At 40.5% G+C, this 16,423-nt stretch overlaps 1 protein-coding gene across 5 annotated transcripts in view; it reads left to right on the forward strand.

Moving 5' to 3' along the window:
- The window catches only part of LOC103292836 (WASH complex subunit 2A), a 69,802-nt gene that overhangs the window by 985 nt on the left and 52,394 nt on the right, over positions 1-16,423 (forward strand). For all 5 annotated transcript variants that reach the window (XM_054728627.1, XM_054728630.1, XM_054728629.1 and 2 more), the window contains exons 3-8: positions 47-211; positions 5,445-5,507; positions 8,302-8,475; positions 11,301-11,394; positions 12,326-12,387; positions 13,527-13,574. In XM_054728627.1, the coding sequence (XP_054584602.1) occupies positions 47-211; positions 5,445-5,507; positions 8,302-8,475; positions 11,301-11,394; positions 12,326-12,387; positions 13,527-13,574 (606 nt within the window). The remainder of the gene's footprint in view (positions 1-46; positions 212-5,444; positions 5,508-8,301; positions 8,476-11,300; positions 11,395-12,325; positions 12,388-13,526; positions 13,575-16,423) is intronic.

The raw sequence follows: 16,423 nt of genomic DNA on the forward strand, positions 1-16,423 counted from the left end.
AGATGCATATAATATTGATACTTCTGTACGTTTATTTTTTAAATAGTTACTCCAGTTTCTACAGGAATTTTCACAGCAGACTATCTCTAGGACCCATGAAATCAAGAAACAAGTGGATGGACTAATCCGGGAAACTAAAGCCACAGATTGTCGCCTGCACAATGTCTTCAATGACTTCCTTATGCTGTCAAATACCCAGTTCATTGAGAATGTGAGTTCCTTAGCAACGTCAGACTTGTAAATAATGCTTTCTGGAGTAGCAGGAGATCTATTACTAGTTTCCTAAATTTTGAGGCAAGTGGTGGTCCTTGGTACTTTAAGCTTCTTTCTCTAGGATTAACATCTTTTAAAAGATTTTAATTATAAAATTTTCTCATATTCTAGCCTTTGCATCCCTTTTTAGTTTTGAGAGTAGTCAGCAGTTGTGATGAATGGTGTGGCACTCAAGCCTTGTTTTGGCATATCCTGTAAAGATCGTCTGGGCCACCAGCATGTGACTATAGTTACAGAACGTTCCATTATGTTCCGATAAATTATATTAAAGGCATGCATGTGTCCACTTGGAATATTTTCAACTAGAATTTTATTATGATGGCTGAACCTATGACACAGAATCAACCCTAAACAGATTACTGAGCTGTACACCAGGTGTAATTTTATCTGTATGTTTATTGAATTTCTGTTAAGTGCTAGGTTTTTGTTTTTGAAGATTTTTTTGTGTGTGTAATAGTTCTGTATTACTGTTCACTTCTTGGATTCCCTGTTTCCCATCCATCTGTCCGTTGCCCTTAGTTCTTTGTCTTCCCGTTTCAGTCTGCAGCCAGAATTTGTCTCTGGATGGGACTGTTGGCACTGCCAAATTTAACTGCTTCCCAGACCCCTATAATGCATGTGGTACATGTTCTTTCCATTCACGGCAGAGCATGATGATTTTGAGAGTACGGCTAGAAGTATCTATAGGCTGATAATATATTTGGCAGTGATTTGGCTCTTAATTTCCTCAAATCCTGACATAACTGTAGTTTGTGTGATGGTGCCGTTTGGTTTCATGCTTTATTAGAAAGATATTCAAAGTCAGTTCTGGGTTTTAGTAATTAACCTTTGGCAGGGACAAGGTTGCAAACTGCATTATGGAATTAGTGAAACTGAAGAGCATTTAGGCCTTTGTAGAGCAAGAGAAATCAGTACTGTTAGTAAAGGCTCCAGGGACGACTCTGAGGGAGGAGAAATGCTAATTAAATGCTTCAGTGTGTTACCAGAAAGGAACACAATTGTTAATTATTAGCTTATTAATTTAGGAATTTTGTCCTGAAGCATTAATTGACCTAGTTAATAACTCTTTTTTTTTTTTTGTTAGTTAATGACTTCTTTATAGTGTGTCCCAAGATTATAGTTTTACATTTATTGATAAGCAGTTCCTCTACTGAATCAAGCCCCATATTTTTGCAAAATGTTTTATTCCTTGGGCCTGCCTAGCACAGACCTGATATGTAGGGACTCAGTGAATATTTAAGTGAATGAGAGAACACGTACATGAAAAGGGCCAGCTCTGTGTATAGTGTGTTCAGAAATCCCCTGCCCCTGGCCCCTTTTTCTCCAGTTCCCCATCTTCACCTTTTACCAGGTCTCCCCAAATGAGGAAAAGATCCTCTGAGTGGAAATACCCAAGATATTTTAAAATCTGGGTACGACTAACTGATTTGAGAATGATCAAGACACATGAACCTGTGAGCTCCACCTGGTAGGATGAAGGAAGGTGGTAGCATTGGTTTTCTGCCTTGTCTGGTGACCAGAGGTGTACAGTCTTGGTTACTGTAAAATTTTCCCTGGGTTTTATGTATTTGCTGGCTGGTTTCTGAGATGTCATGTTTGGCTTTCAGCTGCAGGCTGTTGATGTCTTGGGAGGTAACTTTTAATGACAGGAAAAAGATAGGATGATGGTGCTGTTCAGACTTCAGCATGAACCTTCACCTTTTAGGAAAATGTTCTCACGATTTGAATTCTGAAGCTGCCATGTCTTAAAGTTTCAATTTTAAGAATTACTTGCTGCGGCTGGTGTAGTTCAGTTGATTGAAGCGTTGTCCAGTACACTAGAAGGTGGCGTGTTTGATTCTTGGTCAGGACACATACCCAGGTTGTCGAGTATAGGAGGCAACAGATTGATGTTTCTCTCTCTCTCTCTCCCTTCTTCTCTAAAATATCAATTTCAAAAATTGCTTTTTTGTTTCTGAGTGTGAAAATTACTTCCCAATTTTCTGATCTTTATAGAACAATTAGGAAAAAGGATATGGAAACTGAAGAAGCATCTGCAACTTTGTCAGCTAGAGCAGAGCCATTTTGGTATATATTCCAAATTCATTTCCCATGCAGACCATGGGCTTTCAGTTTTCTTTCTTGTTATAAAAGTAATGAACACTCATTGTAGAAGAGATTGGCATAAATAAAAAATATTAAAGTGTAAAAATGTAAATAAAAAATCAACTATAATTTTGCCACTCCAGTGAACAAACCATGGAACATTTGGCATATTTCTCTCTACTCTTTTTAACTTTAACGTTTTCTAGATTACCCTGTGTGTGTGTGTGTTTGCAACCTTCATTTTTCTTAATGCTAATTTGTTTTAAGCATTTTAACATCTGTAGGGGTTTTGTGAACTTTGTTTTTTTTTATTCTAGAACAATAGATCATAATTTATTTCATAATCCTTCAAAATCAAAATTTTTAGTGAAGTGCTTCATATGCCTAGAAAAGAACACATAACCACAGATGCTAACTATATGCACCATCCTGCATTAACAGATTTTAATATTTTTCCATATTTGGTTCAAATGCACCAACTTCCATTTTTTCCTTAACTCTAAACATTTTAGATGAGGGCTTTTGTATTCTGCCTTTTTGTTCTTACCTGGAAAATACATATGTGTGAATGTGTATGAATGCATACATGTAGTATGAGGTAGGGATCTCATCTTGTTTTTTTCTATGTGGTTGACCTCACTGATTTATGTCTATTAATGCATGTGTGTGCATATGTGTTTATGTGAAAATAAAATCAGGCTTACATGTAATTCTGGCCTCTGTCTTTTATTATGTTTATCTGCTATATGCCAGTATCACAATGTTAAATACCATAGATTTCTAATGTCTTCATAGCGCAAGTCCCCATGGCTTTTTCTTTTTTTTACCCTCACCCGAGGATATTTTCCCACTGATTTTTAGAGAGAGTGGAAGAGAGAGGGAAAGACAGAGAAATATCGATGTGAGAGATACACATCGATTGATTTCCTCCTGCATGTGCCCTGACAAGGGCCTGGGCCAGGGAGGAGCCTGCAACCAAGGTACGTGCCCTTGACCAGAATGGAACCAGGGACCCTTTGGTCCACAGGCTGACGCTCTATCCACTGAGCCAAACTGGCTAGGGCCACATGGCTTTTTTTGATTCAGAATTTTCATTGTTATCCTTGGCTTTTTATTCTCCTATGTGAATTTGAGAATTATCTTGTTAAGTTCCACAGAAAATCCTATTAGTATTTTGATTAGAGTTGCTTAGAATTACAAATTTGGTGTTTGAGAATTGATCCGGACATTTAAAAACAATGTTGTCTTATCAGATTGGCAGATATCTTTTTTTCTTTTAATATCTTTTTATTGATTTTAGAGAGAGGAAGGGAGAGGGATAGAGAGAGAGAAACATCATCAGTTGGCTCCTCCTGCAGGCCTGCTACTTAGGATCGAGCCCTGGGAATGGAGCCGTGACCTCTTGGTTCCTAGGTGGACACTCATCCACTGAGCCACACCGGCCGAGTTTGGCAGATATCTTAAAAAGAGATAACATCTGCTGTAAAGGTTTGGGAAATGAGCACTTGAAACATTATTGGTGATAGTGTGAGTTATCACAGATTTGTGGATAATACTTTGGAAGGAGCTACTAAAAAACAGTTTTGTTCTTGGACTTGGCAAACCTATTTTGGAAAACCTATAGAAATAAAAGGGCCAGGGTCTAAGAATATATGTGTGCTTATGTTTACAGCAGTTTGTTTATAAAAGCAAAAACTGGAAATTTCCTTAATGTTCACCAGTAGGGAGCTGTCCAATTGTGGTTGAGTTCATACCATAGAATATTATGCAGATATTACAAAGATTAAGTCAAATCTATGTGCATTGACCCAGAAAGTGGCTTATGTGAACATTAAGTGAAAAAGTGGGGCAGAGAACTAAGTATAGTACAAGTGGATGCTTATTTAAAACAAGGAAGGATGGGAGAACTCCGAATATGTTCAAATGTCTGTACGCATTTGTTTAAGAGCCACAGGAAACGGAAGAGCACACACCACATTTAAACGGGTTATTCCAAGGGTTAGGTTGGAGGTAGGGAAGAAAATACTTTTAAATATATCACTTTTCTTTAATTATTTATATAATTTTATTGATTTCAGAGAGGAAGAGAAACATCAATGATTAAAGAGAACCATTGATGGGCTGCCTCTTACAACCCCCCTACTGGGGATCGAGCCCACAACCTGGCATGTTCCCTGACTGTGAATTGAACTGTGACCTCCTAGGCTAATGCTCAACCATTGAGCCACACTGGCCGGGCTCCATGTATCTGTATATTGACGTTTTAATTATAATTGAGATACAATTTACATTCCATAAAATTGACCTTTTTAGTAAGTGTGCAAGTCAGTAGGTTTTGGTACATTCACGAAGTTTTGTAACTGTTACCAGTATCTAATTCCAGAACACTTTCATCACCCCACTGTTTGTAACACTTGTACTTTGGGAGTTTATAAAACGATAAGTACTGTAAGAATAACAAAGGAAATCGAAGTGAGTTGCTGGAGTGATGGCTGTTTTGGGAAAGAGGCCTTTGTGTCCATGCCCATGGGCCAGTCAAATGCCTAGCCTGCAGGCAGCTCATTTGTGGGCGGCATGGCTTGTCTGTTTTCATATAAATAGGATAATAAAATGGACCAGCTACTTGAAGCAACAGAATGACAATAACTTTTACCTTTGCCGTTTCTATTGCTCAAAATGTTAAAGCTCATGTTACCTAGTAGATACGTTCTGCCAGTTGACATTCTTAGTAGCCTCACATTTGAGTTTCCTGTATCATTGCCCCATCAACACTAAGTGTTAGGTTAAGCAAAAAGGTGTGAAAACGGGCATCATGGTTTTTGTGACTCGGGTCAACAATGACATTGAACTTGGTTTCAGTCGGCTAGTCAGTTGTGTCTTTTTTTTAAATTTAGTTTTGGTGAATTGACTATTGATCTTTGCATTTTTTGTCCCTGACTAGTAGCTTCAGCCATTTAAAGATAATTTTTTCCTTGTCTTTATTGTATATTGAATTTATCATTTTTATAGCATCTTGAATTCTTTCATTGTGGTTTATTCCAAATGATGTTTTAACCATTTAAAAATGAACTTGCTTCCATGTTTAGCGTGTATACGATGAAGAAGTGGAGGAGCCGGTTGTCAAGGCTGAGGCAGAAAAAGCAGAACAGGTACCTGCATGAATCGCTCTTCCGTGGAGTTGCTGGCTGAGAGGTGAAAGTAGTGGAGACTTGTAAGGTGGCCAGTGGGGGGTGGATATTGGGGAAGTGGGGAAGGCTGCTCCTATCAGCCCAACAATTGAAGTCTTTTACTTCAGAAATTTAGTATGTTAAAAAATACATAGTCAAGTTCCAGCATTCCAGCTTAAGAATGGAGCCCAGTTCAGCAGAGATTTTCTGTAAAGGGCCAGTTAGTAAATATTTTAGATTTTGCTGGCCTCATTGGTCTCTGCCTCTTTTTTGTCTTTTTTCTTTTCATCCTCCTATTCCCTTTCTCTCCTCCCTTTAAAAAATACAAAAACCATTTTTACATTGAGGGCTACCCAGGAACAGGCCAGAGGCTGGGCTGTAGATGTAAGTTCTTTGAACACTGTTTACCTGTCCTGTCATGATGACTCCTTTGATTCTTACTCCTGCCAGTGAAAAACAGCGGGAAGGTGATGCGGGATTAGTCCTCACTGGGGCGCCTCCTAAGTGCTGCAGGATGTGAGTGAATGCGTGTTAACTCGGGGAGATTGCAGGGAGCTTGTGACTAGGAGAAAGGCTCTGCCTTCAGGAGGTTACGTCTTGGTTGGGGTGACGGATGTAGCATGTCAGAGTTGCGTGACTGCTGCTTCAGAAGTTCAGATGCAAAAGAGCTCATCAAGGATGAGATGTTAGCTGGCTGAGGAAAGAGAGGCCAGGTTTTAGGGCCATTTCAGCAAGAAAGAATGCCACAAGCTAAGGTTCTAAGTTGGGGGTGTAGCTGGTATTTTGTGGACTCTGTTAGTGGAAAATACTGGCGGTCAGAAAGGAGGAAGGAAAGGTGGGGGCGGGTGGATGCTGGAGGGCTTCGTGAACTCCGTGGCTCCCTGTGTTCTTCCTGGGTCCTCACCATTGCCAAGCCTAGACGCTGGCGCTCTGGCAGAAGTTGTACCCTTCCCCTCCCACCCAGGGAGGCACAGTGCAGTGTGACCAAGTTTATTATGGGAGGCGCTTTGAATCAGCTCTAACTTATTTAGAAAATATAAATCATTTTCTACTTTATCAGTAACTGACTTGTAGCATATGAAACTGTTGGACTGGGAAAGGATATTAGAAACCAGCTACAGTTCTCCCTGTTCCCAGCCTTGTTTTAAATAAAAAGCTTTTAATAGTACTACTTTTAATAGAACTGTTTTTAATAGTACTCAAAGATTTGCTAAGTCTTTAAGTGCAGTAGTATCCAGTTCCACCAAGACAGGCTCAGTTTTAAAGTGAAAGTATTCAGTGAACTATGCTTAATTTTATTTTTTTGTTAAGTGTCACCCGAGGATTTTTTCCCATTGATTTTTTAGAGAGAGTGAGGGCGGGGGAGAGGGAGAGAAACATGGATGTGAGAGAGACATATTGGTTGGTTGCCTCCTGACTGGGCTAGGGATCGAACCTGCAAGCCAGGTATGTGCCCTTGACTGGGAATCAAACCCGAGACTCTTTGGTGCCTGGGCCGATGCTCTAACCACTTAGAACACTGGCCAGCGACACTATATTTATGTCACACACGTATGTTCACACCCTTAGTACAGTGTTAACCATTTACTAGCACCAAGCATACCAAGTGGAAGAAAGGTGCAGCCAAAACAAAAAGCTAAATCAGAAACACTTCCATGTTGTCATCAAAATGTATAGTTCTCATAGGGTTTTCCCTTTGGCCCTCAAAACAGTACTGTATGGTTTGGTTCTTTCTATAATTAATTATGTATCATTTTATAGAATATTTGTGAAGAGGGGAAATGACACTGCATTTTTTTTCAATATTTCTCAAAATTGAGACATAGTTGAGTGTATGAGGGAACAGTCGTTGGGAGCTGCCACTGTAGGAAATGGAGACTGAACTGTTTTCAGCAGGTTGGTGCTTTACACACACTTCCAGGGCGAGTGGGGGAGCTGGTTCTAGGATGAGGAACAGGGTAGATGAGAGATGAAACTGACCTTCTCCGGGTTTGAAACAAATTTATTAAAGTAACTGCATTTGTCCAATTATTATTGTATTTATTGTTATTTTTAAATATATTTTTATTGATTTCAGAGAAAGGGAGCGGGAGAGATGGAAACATCAGTGATGAGAGAGAATCATGGATCGGCTGCCTCCTCACGCCCCCTACTGTGGATGGAGCCTGCAACGCAGGCATGTGCCCTGACCAGGAATCTAACCTCTACCTCCTGGTTCATACCTTGACGCTCAACCACTGAGCCACCCTGGCTGGGCATTATTATTATTTTTAATTGTCATTGAAAAATGACACCTCTGGGTGGAGTATTTTCTTCCAGGTCTTTACTCCTAAAATTGTCCAAAGCACCATTGACCAGGTTAGTGGGATACAGTTACGGTGAAGCGAAGTCTAGGCCCTTCACTCCTCTGGTACCCTGGAAGCGAGGTGCCATTTGAGGGCTTGTGATGTGCCATTAACTGTTAGTGTGCTTTCACCTACATTGTCTTGCTGAACACAGCAGGGCTTTTGTTTTCATAGATGGTGAATCTGGAGCCCTGGGACCTTAGGTACTTCGATCCCTGTCCTGAAAGTGACAAATTTGAGATTTAAAACTTACTCCGAAGTCAGCGTCAAGGCATTGCTCAGAATCTGCCTTTTGGTAGCATTACGTTAGCCTTTTGAATGAAGGTGTTTTTTTTTGGAGCATGAGTCTAGACTTTAGAGAACATTTGTGGTGTTTTATTACGGTGGAATCAATATATTGAAGATCCATGCTGAACGGTATTTTTTTGTAGGAGAAGACCCGGGAACAGAAAGAAGTAGATCTGATTCCTAAAGTTCGGGAGGCTGTGAACTACGGTTTACAAGTATTGGACAGTGCATTTGAGCAACTAGATATTAAAGCAGGAAACTCAGACTCTGAAGAAGATGATGCTAATGAGCGGGTGGAACTGATCCTCGAACCAAAGGTAAAGACATGCAGTTCAAATACTTATTGTTGCACCTGTTGTGTTTTGGACACTCGAGCAAGTGAGCATGTGACTCAGCGTTCTCGTATCTGGAGGTCAGAAGGAGGAAGGAAAGGTGGGGGCGGGTGGATGCTGGAGGGCATCAGAAAAACTTGCTTTACAAGAGCATTGTTTGAGCGCTTACTTACCTGTGTATAAGGCAGCATACCACATTAGGGGATACGAAGTTTCAGGGCATGGTTCCTTCTCACAGGATGCTTTTTACAGCATTACCAGACAGGGGAGAGAGGAGACATTTATGAGTGTCACCATCATAAGTGCCCTGAGAGAGAATTGATTTCTATGCTGGGCAAGTTCGGGTAAAGAAAAGACTTGAATTGTGTTTTGAAGAATGAGAAGAAGCCTCATGAAAGGTAGAGGTTGTTGGGATCCTGAATTCTGTAGCTTGTGCTAAGGGAGACTGCAGAAGTGTTGAAAGGCATTTGGGTTGTTTTCAGATTTTGGCTATTACGAATAAAACTATGCACATTCATGAACAGACTATTAGCCCAATAAATATTTATTGCTTTGCTATTACTTTCTCTGAGATTGTCAGTGGAGACATTTGGGCAATATCAGAATGGCTCAAGTAAACAAAAAAGTTGCTATATTGCTTTTGAGAGTCCTTGTGACATGAAAGTGTCTTACGAATTGAAATGCTGCAAAACGAAACTCTTCTCTTGTCATTCATTTAGCTGCACCTTTCTCTTTCAGTTTGAGCTTAGTGTCATACCAATTCAGGGCTGATCCCTGCTTTCTTACTGTTGGGATTTAGAAGTTAGCAGTGGACTCTGGGAAATGTATTCCTTAGCCACACTATTAATCCCAAGTCCCCACACAGGAGGACTTGGGAAGGCCTCCTAAGTCAGTGAACAGTTTGCCCAATTATCACTTGCTTTTTTTAAATTTTAATTTTTAATTTCAGAGAGGAAGGGAGAGAGAGAGAGAAACATCAGTGATGAGAGAGAATCATTGATCGGCTGCCTCCTGCACGCCCCCTATTGGGGATTAAACCCGCAATCCGGGCATGTGCCCTTGACCGGAATTGAACCCGGGACCTTTCAGTCCGCAGGCTGACGCTCTATCCATTGAGCCAAACTGGCTAGGGCCCAATTATCACTTTCTTTTCTTTGCACTGAATTGATTGCTGTTGTATCTTTACCCTTTACATTAATCTTCCCGAACTTTTTGTTGTGTGAAGCATTAGAACAATTCTTTCTCCCTCATCCCGGGGTCTTTTCATAGGGAAGAGACATCATGGCCAAGGGCCATGCCTCTCAGGACAAGTCAGCTTTTCCTCCTGCAGTGGTGATGGGAGGTTGTCCTAGGAGTGGAGTGCCTTGTCCTTAAATTTTTAATGTGTGTGATGGGTGGGTCTCCAGCATATACTATCATGTACACTGTCTCCTTCGTTTTGTTCTGATGTTTTATCATCTGGTCTTATTTTACCAGCTTCACTTTTCTAAGTTAAACAGTGTGAATAATACCTGGGGGATATTATTATTTTCTTTTAAGTTTTTTTTCTCTCCCAGATAGGTTCACATCCATCTTAGACATATGTTCATTATGTTTTCTATAGATGTTTGCATATTTGTCGTTCTTTTTTTCCCTCTAGCCCATGTTTCATGTGCTCTCCCCCAGCCTTCTCCTTGGCTCTCTGATGCAGTGTGAAGGAGGCCTCGAGTCCCTTTGTGCCTTGTTTGTGACCTGTTTGTCCATACCTCCTGCCTAAAACTGGGACATACATACCTACCTTCTCATCCTATATAATAAAAGCCTAATATGCTAAGCGTCTGGTTGTCCGTTCAACCAATCAAAGCATAATATGCTAATGATATGCTAAGGCCACTCAACTGCTCACTATGACGTGCACTGACCACCAGGGGGCAGACACTCTGACCAGGAGGTTAGCTTACTGCTGGGGTCCTGCCAATCGGGATTGAGTAAGATGTGCCGGACATGTCCTGGAGCCCTCCATGATCCCTCCCCAGCTGGCCAACCTCCTGCGTCCCTCCCCGGCCCCTATAGTGTACCAGTGGGATCCCTCGGCTTGGCCTGCGCCCTCTCGCAATCCAGGACCCCTTGGGGGATGTTGGAGAGCTGGTTTCGGCCTGATCCTGCAGGCCAGGCTGAGGGACCCCACTGGTGCACAAATTCGTGCCCCAGGCCTCTTGTAGTCATAGAAAACCATTTGGGTTATTTCCTCAGTGTGCTTCTCTCCAGATTTAGGACTCTTTTTGAGGATTCTCAAGATCGATTGGTTGAGCCTTAGCTGGTTTGGCACAGTGGATAGACTGTTGGCCTGCAGACTGGAGGGTCCTGGGTTCGATTCTGGTCAAGGGCACATGCCCGGGTTGCAGGCTCAGTCCCCAGTAGGGGGCGTGCAGGGAGCAGCTGATCAAGGATTCTCCTTCATCATTGATGTTTCTATCTCTCTCCCTCTCCCTTCCTCTTTGAGATCAATAAAAATATAAATGATTGATTTTTGCTTACCAATGCTGCTTTTTTTGTTGCTGTTGTTAATCCTCACCCAAGGATATTTTTTCATTGATTTTTTTTTTTTTTTTAGAGAGAGTGGAAAGGAGAGAAACGTTAATGTGAGAGAGACACATCGATTGGTTGCCTCCCACACACACCCCAACCAGGGCTGGGGATCGAATCTGCAACCCAGGTACATACCTTTGACCGGGCATCAAACCCGTGACCCTTCGGTGCACAGGATGATGCTCTAACCACTGAGCAACCGGTCAGGGCTTTAATGGCTTATTTTCTATTATTTTTCACAGGATCTGTACATTGATCGTCCTTTACCTTATTTAATTGGGTCAAAGCTGTTCATGGAGCAAGAAGACGTAGGTCTTGGAGAATTATCCAGTGAAGGTATTCTTTGCACCAAATATTTTAGTTACTTTTAACATTTATATCATTTTATTTTAAAATAATTTCAAACTTTACATTAATATTGTAAGAATAGTACCGAGAACTCTCACATATCACACAGCTTTACCAGTTGTTAACATTTTGCCACATTTGTTTTGCCTTTCTCTCTCTATGTATATACATACTATTTTTTTCTGAACCTGTTTGAGAGACAGCAAGCAGACATTATCGCTGTCACTTCTAAATATTTCTGTGCGTATTTTCTAAGAACAAGGACATTCTCTTATGCAGCCACACCATCATAAGCAAAGTCAGGAAATTTTACTGGACGTAATACTATTAGCTCATCCTTGTTGCTAGTTGTCCCATGGTGTCCTTTATGTCACTTTCCTCTGATTTGGATCCAGGGTTGCTCGCTGCATTTAGTTGAAAAAAAAAAAAAAAAGGCTTTGCTTTTTATAACCATGACATCTTTTTCTTTATTTTTCATAATTTTTTTGTAATTAATAAGTATCTTGTGGGGAGATACTTTGAGGCTATGTAAGTATTTAATTCCTCACTATAAGAGACTTTTAATTCCAGTTAATGGTATAGCTAGTTTTATAAGCATTTCTGTGATGCTTCTATATGGTGGTTTGTGATTTTGAGAAGAAACTAAGCACATTTTCTTTTTTTTTTTTAATATATATTTTTTATTTATTTTCCACAGAGAGGAAGGGAGAGGGATAGAGAGTTAGAAACATCGATCAGCTGCCTCCTGCACACCTCCTACTGGGGATGTGCCCACAACCAAGGTACATGCCCTTGACCGGAATTGAACCTTGGACCCTTCAGTCCGCAGGCCGACGCTCTATCCACTGAACCAAACTGGTCAGGGCTAAGCACATTTTCTTACGAATATTTGTGATAACCTTATCTTTCTTCTAAACAGAAGGTTCAGTAGGCAGCGATCGTGGCAGCATTGTGGACAGCGAAGAAGAGAATGAAGAAGAGGTAAGGACTGTTCAGTGTGTCCAGGTCAGCGTTGGCAGGAAACCTAGGGTGTGTTTAGCAGGCTAAGTAAATAACATGTTTGTGAATTAGCAATATGTCCTCATAAATCTTTCAACAGTGAGAGAAGCCATATTGTGAAGTTTTTTCCTTGGGATTGGATTTCATTTTTGTCTTGTGAGCAACAAGGAAAACTGCTTTAATCCCTTTTACCATTTCTCTCCCTTCACCTCCCCACCAAGTCCTCTTTAGACTAATACATTTTGAGAGGGCAGCTTAGATATTTTGGTGGGATCTCTTTCTGACATACAGTCTTTGAGTAAGTTCTGTCTTTGAATAATGTTAGGAAAAATGTACACTATTGAAACCTTTATTATAAAACCTTCTAGACCAGAGTAATGCTTAGAGCGTCCACTTAGTGTTAGCTGTGTTGTTGCCACTAGTGTCTTCATATCCAGACTATAACCTGACTCTGCCCTAGGGCCTCAGGGTCTGTGGACCTTGACCGCTGTTGTATCTGGCTTTGTTCCTTTAGACAGAATATTCGTTATTGCAAAGGTTAGAGATGTTTGAGCGTAGATTTCTAAAAGGAGACAGTATTGTATGCATATACTTCTCTCTTTTTCTCTCATCCTCTTCCCCTGCCCTCCCTCAGCCAGCCCTTCAAACAAAACATCTAACAGTGGGAAATGAGCTTTTCTTAAATAACTTCACCATAACAGCTTTCAGCCATCAATGCAAGTCTTACTTAAACACTGATGTTCCCTTCTTGGGCCTGATGAAGTAGGTATCTTGTTTAGAAGGGAATCTAGAGAATGGAGTATAAAAAGTAAAATAACATAAACCAATTTTGGATAATTTAGTTAATTAAATATACAATTCTTACTTTAAATCCAGTGGATAGTGCAGATGGACCTGAACAAATGGTCAGAGATGTTTTAATTAACCACAAAAAGATTACATATTGCCTGGAACAGCCCTGGGTGATATTGCCAGCTATCCACCTCATGTAAACCTGATGCTCAGGTGACCAGTATCAGTAGAGACCCAGTGTTGAGGGGCCCCAAAGACTTAGACCCGAAATTACTTCTGTGCTTCTGAGTAAAACCTCTATTAACAACAAAGCCTTTTTCCCCCTAAAGGAGTCAGAGGAAGATTTTGCCAATCACAGTGACAATGATCAAATACAGGTAAGGCTCATATTAAAGTGATTTTACTTTTATTTATTTATTTTTTTAAAATATATTTTATTGATATTTTACAGAGAGGAAGGGAGAGGGATAGAGAGCTAGAAACATCGATGAGAGAGAATCATCGACCAGCTGCCTCCTGCACACCCCCTACCAGGGATGTGCCCGCAGCTAATGTACATGCCCTTGACCGGAATCGAACCTGGGACCCTTCAGTCCGCAGACCGACGCTCCATCCACTGAGCCAAACCGGTTTCAGCTGATTTTACTTTTAGAAGTTAGTTGAAGCATACTAACTAGGTACTAAAATTACTTTTGAATGACTTATGAGAAAATAAGGATTTATTCATATTTACAACTAATTTTCCTTCAAGCATTTCATGTTTTTAGGCTACTTCCATATATATATATATATATATATACATATATATATATATATATATATATATATATAATTTTACTTTATAGTTTTATCTTAACTTTTCTCGGGGAAAAAAAAAAGAAGCAAAAAATAAAATTGAGAAGCAGAGCCTCTAAAGATAGCCCCAGTTACCCAAACTGAATCCCTCTCTCCATTTTAAAATTTGAGACAGTATAGCAGTAACAATAAGGCTCAAAAGAATCTTTTAATCTTACTGTGTTAATATCATTGTCTTAATTTTACATATCCTGCCCTAGCCAGTTTGGCTCAGTGGATAGAGCGTCGGCCTGCAGACTGAAGGGTCCCGGGTTCAATTCAGGTCAAGGGCACGTACCTCGGTTGCAGGCTGCTCCCTGGCCTGGACCCTGGTCAGGGCTCATGCAGGAAGCAACCAATCGATGTATTTCTCTCACATCGATGTTTCTCTCTGTCTTCCCCTCTCTCTTCCACTCTCTCTAAAAATCAATGGAAAAATATCCTTGGGTGAGGATTAAAAAAAAATTTTTTTGTGTGTGTGTTCTACTAAGGATGTATTCTTTTTATCATATATACATAATTTATTTTCTGCTACTTTATATTAATATGTTTTTTCTTGTACTTGTCACTTTAAATAGTCTTTGTAATTTGCTTTGTAAACTTCTATATACAGGGGTTGGTAAAAGTAGGTTTATAGTTGTTTGTATGGAAAAATATATGCAGGTTATGATTATTATAAGAGCTTTATTAACTATGTGTTTCATGTACTCAAAACTCAACCTATTTTTGCCCACTCCTTTATATGTGTATATATATTTTTTAATCTTCACCCAAGGTCATGCTTAGAGAAAGGAGAGAGAGAGAGAGAGAGAGAGAGAGAGAGAGAGAGAGAGAGGGAGAGAGAGAGAGAAGCACCCATTAAGAGAGAAACGGATTGGTTGAGTTCCATACCCAGGTATGTGCCCTGAGAGAGAGAGAGAGGGAGAGAGAGAGGGAGAGAGAGAGAGAGAGAGAGAGAGAGAGAGAGAGAGAAGCACCCATTAAGAGAGAAACATGGATCGGTTGAGTTCCATACCCAGGTATGTGCCCTGACTTGGAATCAAACTGATCGAACCGGCAGTCTTGTGGTGCACAGGATGGCACTCAACCAGCTGAGCCACTCCGGCCAGGCTAAACTTCTGTTGTTTTTTTAAAACATATTTTTATTATTGATTTCAGAGAGGAAGAAAGAGGGAGAGAGAGATAGAAACATCAATGATGAGAGAGAATCATTCATCGGCTGCCTCCTGCATGCCCCACACTGGAGATTGAGCCCACAACCGGGCATGTGCCCTGACCGGGAATTGAACTGTGACCTCCTGGTCCTAGGTCAATGCTCAACCACTGAGCCAGGCAAACTATATTTTTAAGCACACTAATACATGATACTGTCATAGTCTCTAAATGTATATGGAAAATGCCTTATTTTCAGGATTTTATTTTTGAGATAATGATGTATTCAGTATTTTCATACAGAAAACTCCTTTGCTTATGTGAACTGCTTCCTTAGGCATAAGGTTGTGTAGAGTTATACTAAAGGCTCTGGATATTTACTGTTTAATGGACATTCCAAGTTACAGATCCTGCATAATGATTTTCCTACAATCTCCTCAGCACAGGGGTTGTGAGTTCTGTAACTGCTCCACTCTGGCCTGATTGCTCCTAACTGCCCTCCCCTGCCAACCTGGTCGCCCCCAACCACCCTCCCTTGCAGGCCTGGTCGCCCCTAACTGCCCTCCCCTGCAGGCCTGGTCGCCCCCTACTGCCCTCCCCTGCAGACCTGGTCCCCCCCCCCAAACTGTCCTCCCCTGCTGGCCTGATCGCCCACAACTGCCCTCCCCTGTCGGCCATCTTTGTGTGTTGGAGTGATGGTCAATTTGCATATTAACTCTTTATTATATAGGATAGGATTATATAGGGTAACCCAAATTCCTTTCTGTGGAGATCTGTAAATTCTGACAGTTTTTCAAACAATGCAATATAGTGATCAAAAGCATTGGTTTAACCATTTGTTTGTATTGTTCATATTTTTGTGTCCCACAGTTAACCTCAGAGTTCTAAAGATTTTAGCATAGTGCCTGGCAGTTTTTTAATTTTAATTTTTTAGTAACTACATTACTGTTTTTTATTCACCAGATGCTTGCAAATGCAAAGTAGAAAGAATATATCATTAATTTGAACTAATTTAAACATTAGACATTCTTTAAAACAATTATACCAGTGGCTGTTTTTTTTTTTTTTTTTTAATGTATTTTTTATTGATTTCAGAGAGGAAGGGAGAGGGAGAGAGAGATAGAAACATCAATGATGAGAGAGAGTCATTGATCAGCTGCCTCCTGCACATCTTATGAACCTGCAACCTGGTTATGTGCCCTGACTAGGAATCGAATCATGACCTCCTGGTTCATAGGTT

Source organism: Eptesicus fuscus, chromosome 17 (genome assembly GCF_027574615.1).
Source record: "Eptesicus fuscus isolate TK198812 chromosome 17, DD_ASM_mEF_20220401, whole genome shotgun sequence".
In the NCBI taxonomy this organism is placed as follows: domain Eukaryota; kingdom Metazoa; phylum Chordata; class Mammalia; order Chiroptera; family Vespertilionidae; genus Eptesicus; species Eptesicus fuscus.